General features: G+C 31.0%; 1 protein-coding gene across 1 annotated transcript in view; it reads right to left on the bottom strand.

Annotated features, from left to right (window-relative positions):
* The window catches only part of LOC118205685 (phospholipase A2 SSD387-like), a 38,599-nt gene extending 24,819 nt beyond the window's left edge, over positions 1-13,780 (bottom strand). The window contains exon 1 of the mRNA XM_035377983.2: positions 13,562-13,780. Coding sequence (XP_035233874.1) covers positions 13,562-13,628 — 67 coding nt within the window. The 5' untranslated portion in view covers positions 13,629-13,780. The remainder of the gene's footprint in view (positions 1-13,561) is intronic.
* Positions 13,781-17,834: the final 4,054 nt, after the last annotated feature.

Raw genomic sequence — 17,834 nt, 5'->3', positions numbered from 1 at the left:
CTTCAATAGCCTAAAATTTGTTTTCTATTATGCAAGTAATATCTCTTTTCATTTCCTCTTGACCTGCTTCAATCTTTTCTTGAATTGCTTTCATTTCGCCTTTAACGGATTTCGTCTCTTCCTTAACGGATTCTTGGTCCAATTTCATCTCGCCTTTAACGGATTTCATCTCTTCCTTAACGGATTCTTGACCCAATTTCATCTCTGCTTGGAATGCAGCAAATGCGATCATCAACTGCCTCATCTGTTCTTCCATCGCTCTTGTAATTGGCATTCAAATCCCACTTCTGACACCAAAAATTGTTGCGTGCGTACGGGTTCGTTACGAAATGAATGCACAAGTCCGATGAAAAATGAACAAAAATTTATTATTATCACAACAAAAATTTCCTCAGATATTCTTTCAGTATTACAATATCTCACAGTAGTTACCTTAACTACTCAAAAGTTCAACAGAAGTTAATTCAAGGTAATTCAAAACAGCTAAAGAAAGTTAATCCGCGAATTCGATACAATCAACAAGAGCAGTTTTCTAAACAAACTCTTAAAACAACAACTAGCTAACTAAAATAACTGACTAACTGAATTGAGAGATTTTCCTCCTTTTTATAAGATTTTTAAATCGTGCGCGAGAACTTTCTAGTACTTTCTCGAAATCAAAAAGAGATACTTATTAAATGTAACATGCACGCGCTCTTGTATTTTCAATTTTCCGGCTTAGCTTTCTTTTAATATTCGTCACGTGCTGCACTGCGCGTAAAATAAAACCATTTGATTTATAATTGAACTAACATTAGCTTTTTTAAATACCAAATTCGTAACAATAGCTTTAACTTTTTTGAGATGGAGGATTTTGAGCCTTCAGCATATATTTGATAGCTCAAAGCGTCTGTTACAGATACTTCCAAAACTAACTTACTAATATTAATTTGGAGACCATATTTATATAAATGACTGTCTTAAGATGTAATCGATGCTCTTCCTCGCGAGAAGTGGTAATTAACACATCATCCAAATATGGAAGCACAAAATCTAGGCTATAAAAAACTTCATTGATGAACCTTTGAAAGGTTGCGGGGGCATTTTTGAGACCAAAACTCATTACATTGATTTGGTAAAGGCCAAAATGTGTGATTATGGTAGTTTTCCTTTATCTTCGTCTGCTACTGGAATGTGAAAATACGAAAAATATTTTAGAAAATATAGTTTTATGAGTTGAAATATGTTGAAAACCTTGAATTCGAGGAATAGGATAATGATCAGGTATAGTTAAATCCTTCAGTCTTCTATAATCGCCACACGGGCGGAAATAACCATCTTTCTTTGTCATTATGTTTAGAGGACTTGCTCATTCGGAGCTAGAAGGACAAATGATGCTACTGTCTAGCATATATTTGAATTCTCTTTTAGCTATTTCCAACCGTTTAGGGCCTAATTGTCTTGCTTTACAATTTACTGGTTGTCCTTTAGTTACAATATGATGTTTCACATTATGTTTAACAGTTAATAAAAAAATTTGGTTTTGTTATATTGAGATACATTGCAAATAAATCAGAATATTTACATAAGCTGCTCGTTGTTATTTACACTTTCATTAATAGAAATGGGTGCAATGTCACCATAAAATGTAAGATTCGTCACGCCATCAATTAACCTTTTAGGCTTTATATCAATCAATAAATTGAACTTATTTAAAAAATGTGCACCTAATATAAGTTTGCTAATTTTTGTGAAAATAAATGGGAATTGATATTCTCGGCGTAAACCAAGATCAAGAATTAAAACTTCCGTACTAAAAGCATCGATTTCGGTATTATTTGTAGCATATAATTTATAGTCACTAATAAATAAGTTTGTGTTTAGAAGTACGAGGAATACGGCTTCCGTCTTCTCTACTGTCAACCAAAAAACGTAAACCCGTTTTTTTGTCCGTGATAATTAAGCGGAATATACAATCAATTTTCTTTATTTACAGCAGCAGAGCTAATTCCGCTAATTCTACTGCTAATTTTGGTTTTCCGACGGGTTGTTTTACATGTGCAGGGGCTTTGCATCTATCAGGAAAACACTTTTCCCGAAAACGAAAATGAAAATAACAATGTTTGCCATTAGAATTATAACGGTTGCGAGACTTACTTCGATCATTAGAAGATTGACCGCTATTTCCTGAGGATGAGAATTCCTTGTGGTACTCAGTTTTTTTAGAGTTTATTATCCAAAGCTGCAACTTCTTGTCGTAACTCAGTAATGGCATCTGCTCCTGGAGAAACAATACTGATGGCACAATATAATTCTTGTTTCGGTTGCATTTTCGGCCATTAGTGCCAGTTTTCCAATATCTTCAACACTAAGGATTAAAATGTTGCGCACAGAATCCAGTATTTTCTTCAGAAATAGTGTTTTAAGAACTTTATTTGAAATACCATCAGTAGCAAGATTTCGCGTTTTTTCTAAACGTTGACTAGGTTTACTATCTCCCAAATATATGACTGTAAGCAGTCTCTATAGACGTTAATTTTCGCTCTTTTTAAAAGTGTTCAGAAGACGTTCTTTAGCAGCAGTATATTTTGTTTTGCTATTGTCACTTATAATGTCCCACAAACGTTCAACAAATTTTGCTTTCAATTTCAAAACCAAGTAATTGACTTTAGTAGAGGTATTTGAGGTATTTTCGCTCTTACCCGTGCTATTTCTTCTTTTGTCGCCGATTCTTCAGGTCCTGTCATCTTTATTAATAACTCCGGGGTCACCAAAAATGTTCCCGCTTGCAATGTTTTTTTTTTTTTTTTTTTTTTTAAATAAAAAAAAAAAAGCATCTCTAGAACATATATTTTTCATTTCTTTTTATTTGTAGCTGCAACAAATAACCGCTGATATTAAAATGATGATTCCTCCGGCTCGACGGCCCAACAATAAATGATCTTTAACTTAATATGTTTCACAAACAATAATCAATCAACAAATGGACTGTATTCCTTCATTTTTATTTCATTACACTAATTATAAATAAGATGTCAGCGATGCGAAATAATTGATACAAAATAAGCGAGCCATTCTATATGGCTGTCACAAATACAATTCCATGAATCAATTATCTTGTTGCCACACATAAAGTTCAAAATTAAAGGAAGAAAAACAAAAGAAATTTACGCTGTTTGCAACAATAAAATGAAGCAAATGATACTCACATAAACATCAAGTGAAAATAGTAGTAGTTATTAGCTCTTTCGTTTTCCATCAATAGGTGTCACTACTAAAGTAAATGTCTTGGCAGCCAGAGTGTAACTATGTAGTCTACATTAGCTTCCAAAAGATGGCACAAAAACGCAAATGTAATGTCAAAAGGTCTTCAAGCAAAGTTTTTTCAAGTAAAAGCAGCGCAGACACCTACTGGAGAATACCTACAGGAGAACAAGTGTTTATGTATGTGAATGGATGTTAACTGATAAATTTTAAACAGTCGCTTGGAATCTCAGTTTGGTTTGTATCGCCAGATTCTAAAGAGTGCAATTCATGCAACTGAAATGGATATTTCAAACAGTGAACGAAAGCTTCCAATGGAAATTATACTAATAATACAATCAAACATGTTAGGAAAAATCGCAATTAAATGATTGTTTGATGAATTACCATGTGTAACAAATTTAGCGTCATAATGATCTTTCTTTAATTGAATGCGGATTTAAATGTACAGCAAATTTTAATTTAATACATAGAAGGTAGCTGTGTTCATTGTTTGGAACAACTTCTATATGTAATGTGCGTAGAATAGTGACTCAATTTAGATAACTTATTGATTTTTTTCGAAAAATATTAAATCTCTTTAAAAAAAAGTTAAAATTTACTTTATAAAATTTATAGTGTAGAATACTTTGTAAGGAAATCTGCCTATTTTGCAAATGTGATTTTTTTAAATATTGTCACACACATGCCGAATACATTTGCAAACGTTTTATTAAACGATTGCTCAAAATTTTAATAGAACAAGTTTTTAATATGTATTGCAAATTACTATACATATTATTCAAAATTACTATGTATATTATTAAAAGTTCCTACGTATAGTATGCAAAAATAATTTATTGATTCTAAATAATGTGTTCATAGCAAGAAGTGATTGAGGCAATACTCCACTATCCTAAACAACAGAAACTAAAAGTAAGTGTATTATTTTGATACGTTCAAAAGAGGTGGTATTAAGACACATTAGTATTAATGCCAAATATTGTAATCCGAAATATTCATGGCAAGAAAATATGACACATCTTTTCAAAAATGTGAAAATAAGCATTTAATTTTTTTTTTACTTTTAAAATTTATATTAATAATTTTGGATTCTTTAGTAACAATGTTTGTTGAGTCTTTCAAATACAAATTTCTTTAATATCATCATGGAAATACATTTTCAGTTATTTGCTTAAATAATTATATGAAAGATTTAACAGAAAAGTATTTTGTTTCAAATAATCGTGAATTAAGAATTTATTCTAAAAAACGAATTATTTTTTATTAATTGGAAAGTTCACTTTTATTATTTTTCTTTTGGTATCTTTAAATTATAACACTGCATAATTTTTGCCTTTAAAAAATTCCTTTCATATACATTTGTTTGTAAGGTCATTATCTCATTATAAATCTGACTGTTTAAATTTTGGTTTTTAATTATTACATTTAAGCATGTTTTATTTTCGTTGCATTCAATTGCATTTATTAACGAATTTATGCAATCTTTCATTTGCACATGTTTGTGATATAAAAAATAATGGTTACGTTACGTTTTTTCCTGTAAAAAATAGTTAGTTTTTCAGATGAAAATCCTCTATCATTCTTAATAAATTGTCATTGCGTATCAAATAGAAGTATTGATTGAACAACTTAGTTGAAACCCAAATAGTATACTTATGAATAAATTGATCATAAATAAAATATTAATTACGATCATTCTTATCCTTACAATTCTCTCCCAATTTTTTATTGGTATTGCGATTTTCAAACTACGTTTAAACTACTGCAAATCATTGATTGTTCGCTCATCAATTTATTCAGTTATATTCATGCAGAAAGTTAACTAAAATGTTTCCAGAAAACCTAAAAGATGAAATTAATTGATAAAGTCTATTTTCAAGGCGCTTATTTTAATTAAATAGGCAATATATAATAGCTATTTCTCAGACGAAATATTAATATCATGTTTAAATGGGCTTCACGTTTATAACAGGTCGGACGATATCCTTCGGAACCGATTCAAAGAACAAATTCATTGCATTGAGCGAATGAACTTTGATTTCAAAAACGAGTGATAGCTCTTTTACAGTTCACGAAGAGCTCTTGTCGTAAGTGATAAGTGACGGGGGACGTGGGCAGCACGCCACTGATAGAAATGTGCTGCACATTCACTGTGCTATTCGACTAATGATTCAATTTAGTAAGCGAGCGAACTTTTGATTCGCTAAAAAGAGAAAAGCACTTTTAAGATCATTCTCAGAGAGCTTTCCTTGGAAGCGTACTAGAAAAGAGTGTCTATTCTTCCATATTAAAGTAAGTTTAATTTTTACCACGTCTCAACTTTTTCAAAATTTTTTAATTCCAGAATTCTATTGTTTGCCCTATGTATAAAGGACTTGATAGATATAATATTGTTAATAAACTGAAATTCACTAATAAAATATCTGACAGATGTATTCAAAAGTTTTATTTTATTTATTAGAACCAAAGTCACTTCTTTACTGCTAGAAGTACTGAAACTAAGGACCTCAGAATCTTAGAATTGTAATCGTAGAATCGACAATGCCTTACAATCGAAGAAATATGGTATAAAATTCAAATTTATTTATTAGTTAAACATATATATTTCGAACAGTTTTGAAAATTTTTTGTCTTTAGCAAGAATTTAATAGCGCACAGAAAGCTGAATGTCTTATGTATCTTCCCGTTGTTTTGTTTAAAAAATATGTTTCTCCATATGTTTAAAAAATGTTTAGAAATTATGTTGTATAAGTAGTAATGTGTAATTTGGGAAATAAGTAGTAAGATTATGAATATGTATTTACCATATGTAAAATATAATTTTGTGTTTGATATAATGTAATAATCTGCGTATGTGTATTATGTAATCTACTGTTCCACGGGATAAGTAATGAAAGCTGTTAGCTCACAGCAGAACAGCTGCCTCTCTCCTGGTTTATTGTACTGGCTTTAGTAGATTATCTATAGAAACCATATAAACTTATACGTATGACTAAAATTTGTCATTATTTCAGAAAAACTGCAAAAAGAAAAGGATAGAGGAGAGTTTTATAATGCAAGGCAGTTCTTTACCGGAGGGAGGAGGGGACAAAAGAAAAAAAGAAAAATATATTATGATAATGAATACACGTATAAGAGCAAAAGAATTATGCTGCAACAGCTTATGAATCGAAGAACTTGTTGTTACATTATAAGTGGTAAGAATTCCTAATAGAGGCTTCCAAACAAGTTCTGGGCGCAGTGAATTCGTTTAAGTACGTCGTTCGTCTTAACGGGTACTACGTGAATTAGATAAGACAGGATGACTTTGGCGTATTATACATTACTGTTAAGGAACTTCGAGATAAGAACTGCTCTAGGAAAGAACATAGACACCTATGAATCAAATTTGGACAAACTGTACTTAAAATATGATTCGCGGGTCAATCGAAATTTCTTCTCCCTATCTGCAATCTTCCCATTAGTGGCCTAGTAATTAAATTACTTTCAGAAGTAAATTAGCTGTAGATTAGATACTGAAGTTTCTGCATTTTCTATTGCGGAATATAATGGATTTTTTTAAACCCTTCATGAAGGTCCATTCTTTTCTAATGGAAAAAATCTTTGCACACATAATATCCACTATACTTTTGCCCCCAATTCTTATACCCCCAATTCTTTTGCCCCCAATTCAATACTTTTGCCCCCAAAGTAAAACTTTCAGTCACACAGGATATTTACAAAATATATATATAACAAAATACGATAGCTGCTTTAAGAAATAATTGGCGACCTCAAATTAACTATTCTAGATTTTATGTTCTCCCCCCTGAATTCATCTGTTCTCCCAAATTCGAGATCTTTCCATGTTGCATAATACTGCTTGAAAAAGGTAACTAAAACTAAAATTAACCAACCACAGCTTCGAGTACTTTCTGCATCAACTGGGTATAAATACTACGTCAATTTCGCTACGTATTCCTTTTTCTAGCTTCTGTGTTGCAAACAACTCTGCGCCGCTTATGCTGTCCTATCCAAAATGCTTATGTCGTACTTTTAAAACCCGTGTACATGAAAATTATTGTGTTTTCAGTATGATTAAAAAATATCTTGTCTGCAAAAGGATGATTTTTTATACGTGCGAAAATAAAGATTGGTGATTTATTGAAATCCAGTTTTGCTGTATGCCTTAACCATCAGCTATGAAGGAGTTCGAAAGCTGCTTAAAGTACCGGTGGCGTCTACGCACTTAAAATACTACATATATTTACATACAATTATTATGACATTGTGTTATTCAACGGGGCACTTTAATTAATTGTATGGAAAAGTTGGCATTACAAGACAGTATCTTATTTTACATAATTCTACCCTAAAGTGGTGTCAGTTCTAAGTTTCCTTCCTAAATAGAAAATATCTGAGTCAGATGTGAGCTGAAAATCCAGATAGCTCAGCTGGTAAAGCAGCCTATCCACAGATCAGGACTCCAAAGGAGTAAACATCTTCCTCCACCGTTGTAATAGTAAGCTTTAAACATACGCAGTTCCAGACAGTGTAGGAAATGTTATGAAGAATGCCTTTGTTCAAATCACTCTCGCATCAGTCATCTAAAATCATTCGGGTCCCATTGTTAGTGAACAAGATGCAAAACCATTGAATAACTGACTAGTAGTTAAAAGCGCATGGATAATATGCAAGTAAGAAAAACATAGGGCAAATTGCAGCTGGAACACCGAACTTTGCTTGCTACTCGAACTACTTAATCGTAATCATTCTGTGAAACTTGTGGAATAATCGTCGAGATTATTGATGGCTATCGCCTTTTTAAATTGATTCTTAGATGCATGAGGCTAAAAAGCAATTCATCTTCTAATATTTTTTTTTAATAAAGTTTTTGCATTTTAACAACCTGGCCTTTCTTCCAAATGACCAATTTAGATTTTATATCATACTGCCGCATAATCTTGAAGCCATTTAGTTATATGTGAATCGCCTTGCAAATTTTTAAGCCGCTAATTGAAGTCAGTTTTAATGGAACTGACTTTCTTCTGGCATGATTTAAAAACTACTTGCTTTTAATTCAATAAAATGATCGTTTAAATTTATTCTAATGGTTTGAATGTTATCACGTGTAGAAAAGGAGAGATTTGTGTTTCTTCGTAGCTTCCACAGCCATGGCAAGGCAATTTTGTCTTTTCCCTGAAGTTTGAGCAATAACGTATCGTCCTTGGCTAACTCCGAACATTCGCTTAAAATGATCTTGAGTAAATTCCTAACTTTAACCTTTGAGGCGTAATACTTCTGTAAAATTATTAAGCAATAAACATGGGTGAAAAGTAATTGTGATTATTCACTTGGATTTAAAATTATGTCTCAATCAACTCCTATAGCATTCAAATATTGATTAAGCATCCTAGCTTTATTTTCTTACCGCTAAAAGAAATGATTGCATAGGTTCTTTTCTTGCAATTTCCCCATATGTAGCATAATTATGACTTATTTTACCTAAGAAAGTATGACATGAAGACATCGTTTTCCTTCAGAATGTAAGTCTACTTAGAATTCTATAAATAAACTCAATTTGATCCATTGATATTATCTCATGACTTTTATATTTGTACATTCATCCGTTTTTGCAACCAACTTTTAATTTACACTATACGTTCTTTTCTCCAGAGTATATTTGCATTGATAATTATACTTATTTCTGTACACCAATACATTTACGGACTGTTGTTTAACATGCTTATAAATGCATATGCAGTTATTCTATAAAAAGTATTTTAGACAATTGCAAAATGTCTATCGAATTTAACACAACACTCAGAGTTCCTTAGCTACATGTTGCACATTATCAGTAAGGGCAATAAATAATTTTATCAGATTTCTTGCTAAATAGGTATCAACAGAAAAATTTCAACTTCTTTTTTTGCAACTGTATACGTTTTAAAATAATGCATTATATTATTTTTTCATTTTGATGGCAAATTAGAGATATTTCACAATAATTACTTTCTATACTACATTGTTAAGTTAGAGGAAGTCGTATGTTTTATCTGATTTTCCTTCCTTTGTGATTCCTGATTATTACGTATTGGTTGTTTGTGAATTTTACCAGGAAATTTCATTTTATTCATTTTTCATATATATTTCAAATCTTCAATAAGCAGTGTTTTAGCCGAATTTTTAAGTTATATGTATATAATTATTACGGTCATTAAAAATAAATACAGTATATTATATAAAAAGAAATAATGTCTGGTTCACGGCGAAAATTTTAGCAGAAATTCGAAAAATGTTAGAGTTAGTAAAATGAAAGTCAGTTAACGAAATTTTAATTAATTTTGCGCATTGATGTTCTCTTCATAAAAATTAGATCAAGCTTAAAAATTTATAAAAAAACTAATAGTTATGAAACGCACTTACATATAATATTTAAAGGATATATTAAAAAGTATACATATTTCTAAAAAAATTTAAAACATAAAAAAGAATTTAATGTTTCTAAAACGTATTTACATATTATACTTAAAAAGCACATTAAAAAATATGCATAAATCTGAACGTTTCTTCAAATTATTCCAACCGCAGAACCAAAATATTATATGCCTAAATATATATGGACCAAAATGTTACATATCATCAAACTTCTAAATGTAAAAATTAAGCACAATCTACAGTCTGTCATAGACCTATAGTTCTGGTTTCAGAAATGAATAAAAAAGTAGGCTTTCATCAACTATGATTTTATTTATGTGACACTTTTAAGAAAGCAAATTTGAAATTTTAATTTGCATATGTGCTCTTTATCAAGAAAATTCCAATCAATGAGCTGTTCGTTATATTACTAAAAACGATTTAGAAAATATTCTTGGTCATAATATGCAAAATGAATTCTTAAAGAATTATTAAAATTATGACTTGAAAAATATTTATTCCATAAGCGATTAAGGTGTTCCATAAAAATGTAATTTCATTAAAGGAAATAAAATTTAAGCATTTCTGTAAACTATAAATATGCAAAACATATGTTTTAGAAATTCGCTTTCGAAAAGTTAGTGCACATAACTATAATTTGCAAATTTTGTATACGGCCCCCTAAAATATTCATATATTTTTTTCTCATTTGTGAATATAAATGCTTTTGTACGTTTTCTCAAGAAATCTAGTATTTTTCTAACAGTTGTTTTCTCTACGGGGTCCATATTTGTTTTTACTAAAAACTGTCTTGTGACCTATTATCACAGTCCGATGGTCTACTTTGCTTGCATTATTTCTTAAATAGTTGCATACAACCAATCATTCAAGTCATATTTAACTGCGGAAATGTTTCGAACATCGTGTATATTATTAGTAAGTTTCATTAAAGAACGCGCAGGATTAACACTTCAGCAATTGTCACATCCTACTGAGTTGGTTTGAATGACACAAGCTTGAAATTATATCTTATTGGTTTTATAAACTATGATACAAGGTTACAATTACGACTTATTGGTTATAAACTGTAATACAAGCTTTTTTTATAATAACATGTCTTTATTTCAAGCAGTGTGATGAAATGGCATTTAATTAATTGAGATTGCATCTTACTGGATATAAACTATGAAACAATCGTGAGATTATAATTTATTGGTTATAGACTATCATAAAAGATTAAGATTGTATCTTATTGGTTATAAATTATGACACAAACGTTAGATTATATCTTATTGCCTATAAGCTATGACACAAGCTGAAGGTTTATATATTGTTATAAACTATATATGAGCTTATAAAGTTACTATAACACTATATTTAAAAAAGATGGCTTCGTACTACATTATACATGAGGAAAGCTACGAAATTCCCGACAAAACCAGCCTATTAAAAACTACCAGTATCATGCGGTGCCAGAATCCAGAAATGTTCTCAGCAATTTTTAAATTACAGCAAGAATTTTAAAGAACACTGAACCTGTTTTTGAAAACCCAAGCGTGAAAAAAATTTCGAAATAATTATTTTATTTTTACTTAATTCCGTTATTCTAAATTTATTTCTCTAATGTATGAGATGTCAGTCACTGCAAATGATACTAGAAGCAATTCTCATCATACAACCTTTAACATAATGACCTGTAATAAAGAGACTCGACAGAACTTTCATAAATCTATCTTCCACTTCATACAACGACCATCAAATACAGCGTTTTTTTTCTGTCGATATTAAAGGATTTTGTTAACGCCAGTCGACCGTACTAACAATATATTTCAAACATTATTAAAACACACAAAAAAAATCAAATTTAGTGCTAATATGCCTCTGACTGATTCCAACAAAGATATTGACATAAAAATATCTCGGAGAATCATAAGAATGTAAATCCAGACAACACATTTCTGAAAAATAGTAAAATCGCTAGCAGAGGAATATGTAGTTATAAGGCAAAAACTCATATAAATCTAAATACAAAATATAATTCTCTTATTTCATAGCATTAAATTTAAAAGTGCTTTTCAAAACCATAATGAAATTCCTCGAAATATACTAAATAAAGTATCACAATGTGAGTACATTTAACATTTTTCATCTGTTTAGGAAAAGATAAACGAGTACATTTAACATTTTTCATCTGTTTAGGAAAAGATATACGTGTGTACGTAAGGACCTGGAATGTTTTTTTTTATTTTTTTTTATAATAACATGTCTTTATTTCAAGCAGTGTGATGAAATGGCATTTAATTAAAATTATTACAAATGCAATTATAAAATGTTTAAGTAATAGTGAATTAAATGAAACTGACTTCATTATTACTTGGGCATTTTATAATTGCGATTCTACTGAATTATCAATTCTAAGAATTATTTTATTTTGAAGGTCACATGATACCGAGTGAAATTTGAAAATTATAGTTAAATAGACACTTTTAAAAAGGCTTTTCTCTTCTATTTAAAATTATTCATTACATTTATTAAATAAAAATGTTATTAGTTGCATCTAGCTAAATGCTTAAGCCGGATTTATTAAAGTAGAACGTCAATACTCTTAATGCAAAATTTCAGAGCCTCTCCTTAATAAAGGCTGAGGAACAAAGGTTGTGAACACTGTGAATGCTTACTGAAAGAAGGTACGGGTAGAAGTGAGCGGTACGCTAGAAGTTCATTGATCGCACAAACAATACAGTTCCGCTGCATTAACTGTGCAGTTCTACTCCAATTTTAAGGCAGAACACCCCGGAGGGCGTGGTCTGAAGGTGTTCCACTCCTCTCCTCCTACTACCAACTCCTCGAGAGGAATATCGGCTCACCGTGTATTTTGAGTGCCCATTGCCGGGCTGATACTATAAGCATGCAGATATCCATTCCTTCGCCGAGTTTCGAAGCTGGTTCTATTGGTATGGCGGTCAGCGTTTCTAATCAGTGCAGGTTAAATGGTTCAGAGAGGTGCAGAGAACGATTCCAATGGACCTCAGTTATCCGTTTCCCGCCTTAGCCCCAGATATAAAATACATACTGGAAAACTCCGCAAACAGCGCCTTGTACCGCCTCAACGCCTCATTTCGGCACACATTCAATTGCAAAATCTGCTTATTTCCTTTCGTACTGCCTGCTTTTATATTTTTGACACACCCTGTAGAGGAATACGGAGGTACAAACCGGAACGATTATTATCATACGCTCAACTGCCAGAGCCTTCAAATGTATCTAATACACATAATTCAGTTTCAAAATTAGATGGTGTATAAATAATACAATTACATGACAACACATAAAAATATTATGCTGAAATTACTGTGTAAATTTTAACACCTGTGTTCAGGTATTAGGAATCTAATGTAATATTAGTACATACAATAAATAAATAAACAAATAAAACAAGTAAGTAAACAATAGTCCTTCAGGAACAAAGCCCCTTTGGACTAATAAAACTGCGCCATGTGAAGCGCAACTAGGCGTTGTAATAACTAATATTCACGGAACGTACTAATCTGTACAAAGAATCTGTCTCAGCTGACCAATTATCAACTAATACATTTTAACTACCAATGCAAAGTTTTCAATTTCAATCTTTTTTAATTTAATATGCAATAAAATTATATTTCTCGTTATTTCAATAAAGAAATGAATTTCAATATTTGGATCAATTTTTTTGCACAGCTAAGTTACAAATTTATATCAGCTTTCAGTTCAGCTAAAATTTGGATGACGAAGAAGGACATACCGCAAGTTCCCCCGCCCTCCACTAACTATTACTTTTTTAGTTAAAAAGAAAATATGCAATTCAGATTATTTAGTAAACGTTCATGTTTTTAAAAAAATGCCTATATCTTAGCACGAAAGAATAATTTACTTCAAATACCTGATGACACATATGCAAAGGCTAAAGACATCCAGAGAAAGATGACACAAAACTTTTCCGGCAACATCTGCGAGCGTCGGTCAAGCGGATAGCGTTCGAAAAAAACACAACTTTCTCCGGTGAAATTGACACCGGCTAGTAGCAGCACTATTAGAGGATAAATCTGAAAAGGGAAAACTTCTCTGCAATAAAAATGTAGGCCTTGTCTTGCTCTGTAATCGTGACGTCAGGGAGAGCAAGTTTTAGTTTCCGTTGTGCAATCTACGACTCTCGGAGATGTTATTTATCACACAGATTGACCACAACTGGCATCTTAGAAATTCTTATCTTTTAAACGTCACGGTTACGTCCTAAAGGCACTTTTTACTTTTTTTTTTTTTTTTTTTTTCATTTTCTACTCAACCATTTATCTGATAAAGTTTTCACCTGGAAACATTTGTAAGTTAATTCAGCTTCAGCTTGTTTATAATAACTCACTTCTTTCAGTTATTAAAAGAATGGAATTAATGTTTTAAGTAGCTTGCTTTAATGAAAATAAAATATTATTTATAAGCATTAATTGAAAACTTACACTTCTGACTGGCTAAACGTCACTTCTGATTCCCTTTAAATTTCTCAATATGGAAACCGCAGACATTAAAAGTAATTAAGTGAGTAACTCAAAGTAACTACATGATAATTACTCAATAACAATAAAAGAGATTACATTCCTGAGCGCGCAGTATAGATGAAGTTATTAATCGTCAATGTGGGTGTCAAACCTGGTTGTTCTTGGAACCAAAATATATCAAAAGACCATGTAGAAAACATTTTCACCTTGAAATAGCTACATTTTTCCTGTATCTGCATAGTAATGGAAAAGAAAAGAAAAATTCGATCGAATTCGATGAAGTAAACATGTTTTTCTCTTTTAGCAAAAGCAGAAATGGTTAAGATAGATATACAAAAGCTAAATTAGCTATGCCTGTTTCATTTTAAGAATTTACTAAACCAATTGGTATCATAATTAAGATTATGAAACATTTAATGTAATGAATGGTTTCATATATTTGACTTTTTTATATGTTTGTTTGTTTGTTCCCTCCCCGGCCACTAAATGCATAGAAAAAAATTAAAATTAGGAAAAAAAATTTAAATAAATAAATAAATAAATATTTTTACAACAAATTAGAGTTTTTATTTTCTCATTTTAAAAGCTACTGCCAATGAAAAGATAATTTTTTAAATTTTAGTAAATTAAGATTACTAACTATACACAAATAATAGGTAACAAAACTATACACAAATAATAGGTAACAAAAATATAATTTTAAATTAAAGCTTTTGTTTAAATGTACATTTAAAATCAATGTGATAGCATGGGAGAAAAGAAATTGTTATTGTAATAAACAAAAAACAAAATATTATTTTAATTATTCGTATATTATCACTTAATTAATCTTTTTAAGGCAATTAATGTAGATATATTATACAAATTCTGGAAACTCCGCGAACAGAAACAACCTTCCTATTGGAAACATGTATTAATTCATAAAGTATCAGAATTATATTTTCAGTTGTACTAAAGCAATGTGAGAGAAATGCGAAAAATGTGAAGAAAATGAAGATTTAAGGTGTGTTAAAAAAATCAATGATGCATTACCTTCCAAATTGTTTTCTCCTATTTATACCTTGATGACGCATAGTCCCAGTCGAATATATACTTTCATTTGAGGGGAAAAGGACATGTACCCATTATACGTTCAGTTCCATTGTCTACAGTCAAAAGTCGTTAATTCGGACACCCATAATCCGGACCTCAAAGCTGCAAACTTTCTGCGCATGCGTCGCGCTGACGCATGCGCATAGGCGTTTACGCGAGCGCGTAAGACCTTTACGGCTGCGAATATGCGTGTGCGCATGCGGATAATACGTTTACGCATGCGCGTTTAATGTATAACGGACGGTATAAGCTAAGCTAAAATTATCTAATTCAGTTAATGTTGCATTGCGTTGTTCCTTAATCTTCGAATTGGATCCGGCTTATTATTTTTTGCAGACTGTTAGAGCAATTTTATAAAAGCAAGCTTGAACTTTCAATTATGTCAAATAGAATTTCTGATATATATTTACTTATATGTAAAGGATCTACAAAGCGAAAGTATGTTTGGAAATCCAAAATCTGTTTATCAATTTCACGCTGCTCTGCGGCGGGGGGGGGGGAGGCAAACGCCGCGGCGCGCAATGAATTGGAAGTTGATCTGTCAGCACTATCCTTATTTTCAGGGCAGATGTTTTTATTTTATTAGGCTTATAATTCCTTACTAAATGTAGTATTTCATCTCGATGTACTCCGTCTTTGATATGATTTAAATCAAGTTCCTCGTCATTATAATTCGCTTCCGATAGTAAAGAAAGTGACACAGAGGTTATTGAAAACGAAAAAATTTCAATTGACAAATTAGTCGGTATTCTCGACACAGCAATTATAGGACTTGAACAGCGGAACTTTGTAACTAAACAAGAAATTATGTCTGTTTAATAGAATTAAAGTAGAAGTATTATCACATGAAGCGAAGCAACTTAAACAACTTACATTGAAAGAAATGTTTAATAAAGTAAACAAATAAATATTAAGATCTTTCTTTTTGTAAATTTTGATACCCTTTAGATCATCGGTCGATACCTTTAGATCAACCTTCTTTTGAGCTATGGGGACACTTGTGTCCAGGTGGGCTGAAGGGAGCCTCCAATTCTTACAATTCTTACCCTTTAGATCATAATTGTTCTTTATTTCACAAATTACGGTTTCATATTTTTAATTTTATAATTTCTGCATGCCATCTTACCAGATTTAAACTGATGATCTATAATCCAGAGAAATCGATAATCCGAAATCGCTGAAGTCCCGACGAATCCGGATTAACAACCTTTTTACTGTATTACTTTAGATTTTCAATTTTAGATTTTGGCATATTTCTCCAAACTTCACAGTAAATATCTAATGTATTCCTTACGTATCACTCTATTTTTTTATACTTCTGAGCGGCTTAAATTATAAAGGAAATATAGCATTTATTTTTCTTGGAATTGCTTTCCTTTTCCTCTTTAATTTTTATCATTTATTAGCACAATTTAATCAATTTGATCAGTTTTTCTCTGATGCAGAAAGAATTACTAAATTAAACACCACTATAACTGTTACTTAATCGTTGATTTAATAACTTAATCGTTGATTGCCTACAGCAACTTCATCCTCTCTTAAAAAATATTTAAAAAGAATTAATTTTACACTTTTTTCCGTTTTTTTTTTTTATATATTTGTAAAACTTACACAGCTTAAAATTAAATATTAATAAAACATTGCTGAGAATTTAAACCATAATATTACATTTTTTATTCATTTTTTTATTATTTTACTTTTGTATTTGTTTATATGTTAGTTATCTACCTATTGCATTAATTTATTTCAGGATTCGCTTCATAATATAAGCGTTGCGATCTTATCTAATTACACCAGATAGTGACATTCGAAATAAGCACCTATAATCGACCTCATATTACATTGCATGCGCAGTTTTATATGACATTTTTAAGTTTGAAGAATACGCTTTATGATATGCTACTAATATTTTCCCATTAGTTGTGATTCTTTTACATATATTAAAATTAACTACATTTTTCTTTGTTGAGAATGTAATCAAACTTAATTACATTTCAAAATTTCTTTATGAAATTTGAGTTGCATTCTCCTGATGCTGTATGCTATTGGAATCGTTCATTAAGACAAATGCCTTTGTAAAACATGAATATATTTATTTAAAGACGACAAGCACAAACACACACGCACACCAAAATGAACTTATTATCAATTAAATCGAAAACTGAACTGTACCATTGTTTTCGTATTGTCTATAACATTTCTAGACGATCAGTAACGTCAAGTTGTAAAAAGTCTGTCATAGAGCTTCAACGTCGATCTGTAGCAAGTTTATTTCTATTCAGTTCGCGATAATTTTAAAATTTCTTTAATTAGTTTTTTAGACTTGCATTTGAACAATACCTTTGTAGAGTAATTAGGGTGTTTTGGTTTAGCTTTAGCTTATTTGATTATGGCAAAGCTCTCGAGCGCTTTCTGTCTAAAGGGAGGGATGTCTTTTAGAGAACTTTCTAAGGGAAATTGGCTCGTATACACGTTACATACGAGAAAAACCACAAAACGCCTACTCAACCAGCCCGTTCGCGGGATTCAAACCTCGGACCGAACTACCAGAGTTCAGTGACTTTACCGTTC

The sequence above is a fragment of the Stegodyphus dumicola genome, chromosome 2, assembly GCF_044657685.1.
Source record: "Stegodyphus dumicola isolate Sdum_Otavi_A_Nest chromosome 2, ASM4465768v1".
In the NCBI taxonomy this organism is placed as follows: Eukaryota; Metazoa; Arthropoda; class Arachnida; order Araneae; family Eresidae; genus Stegodyphus; species Stegodyphus dumicola.
This window is presented reverse-complemented; position numbering and strand designations above follow the sequence as displayed.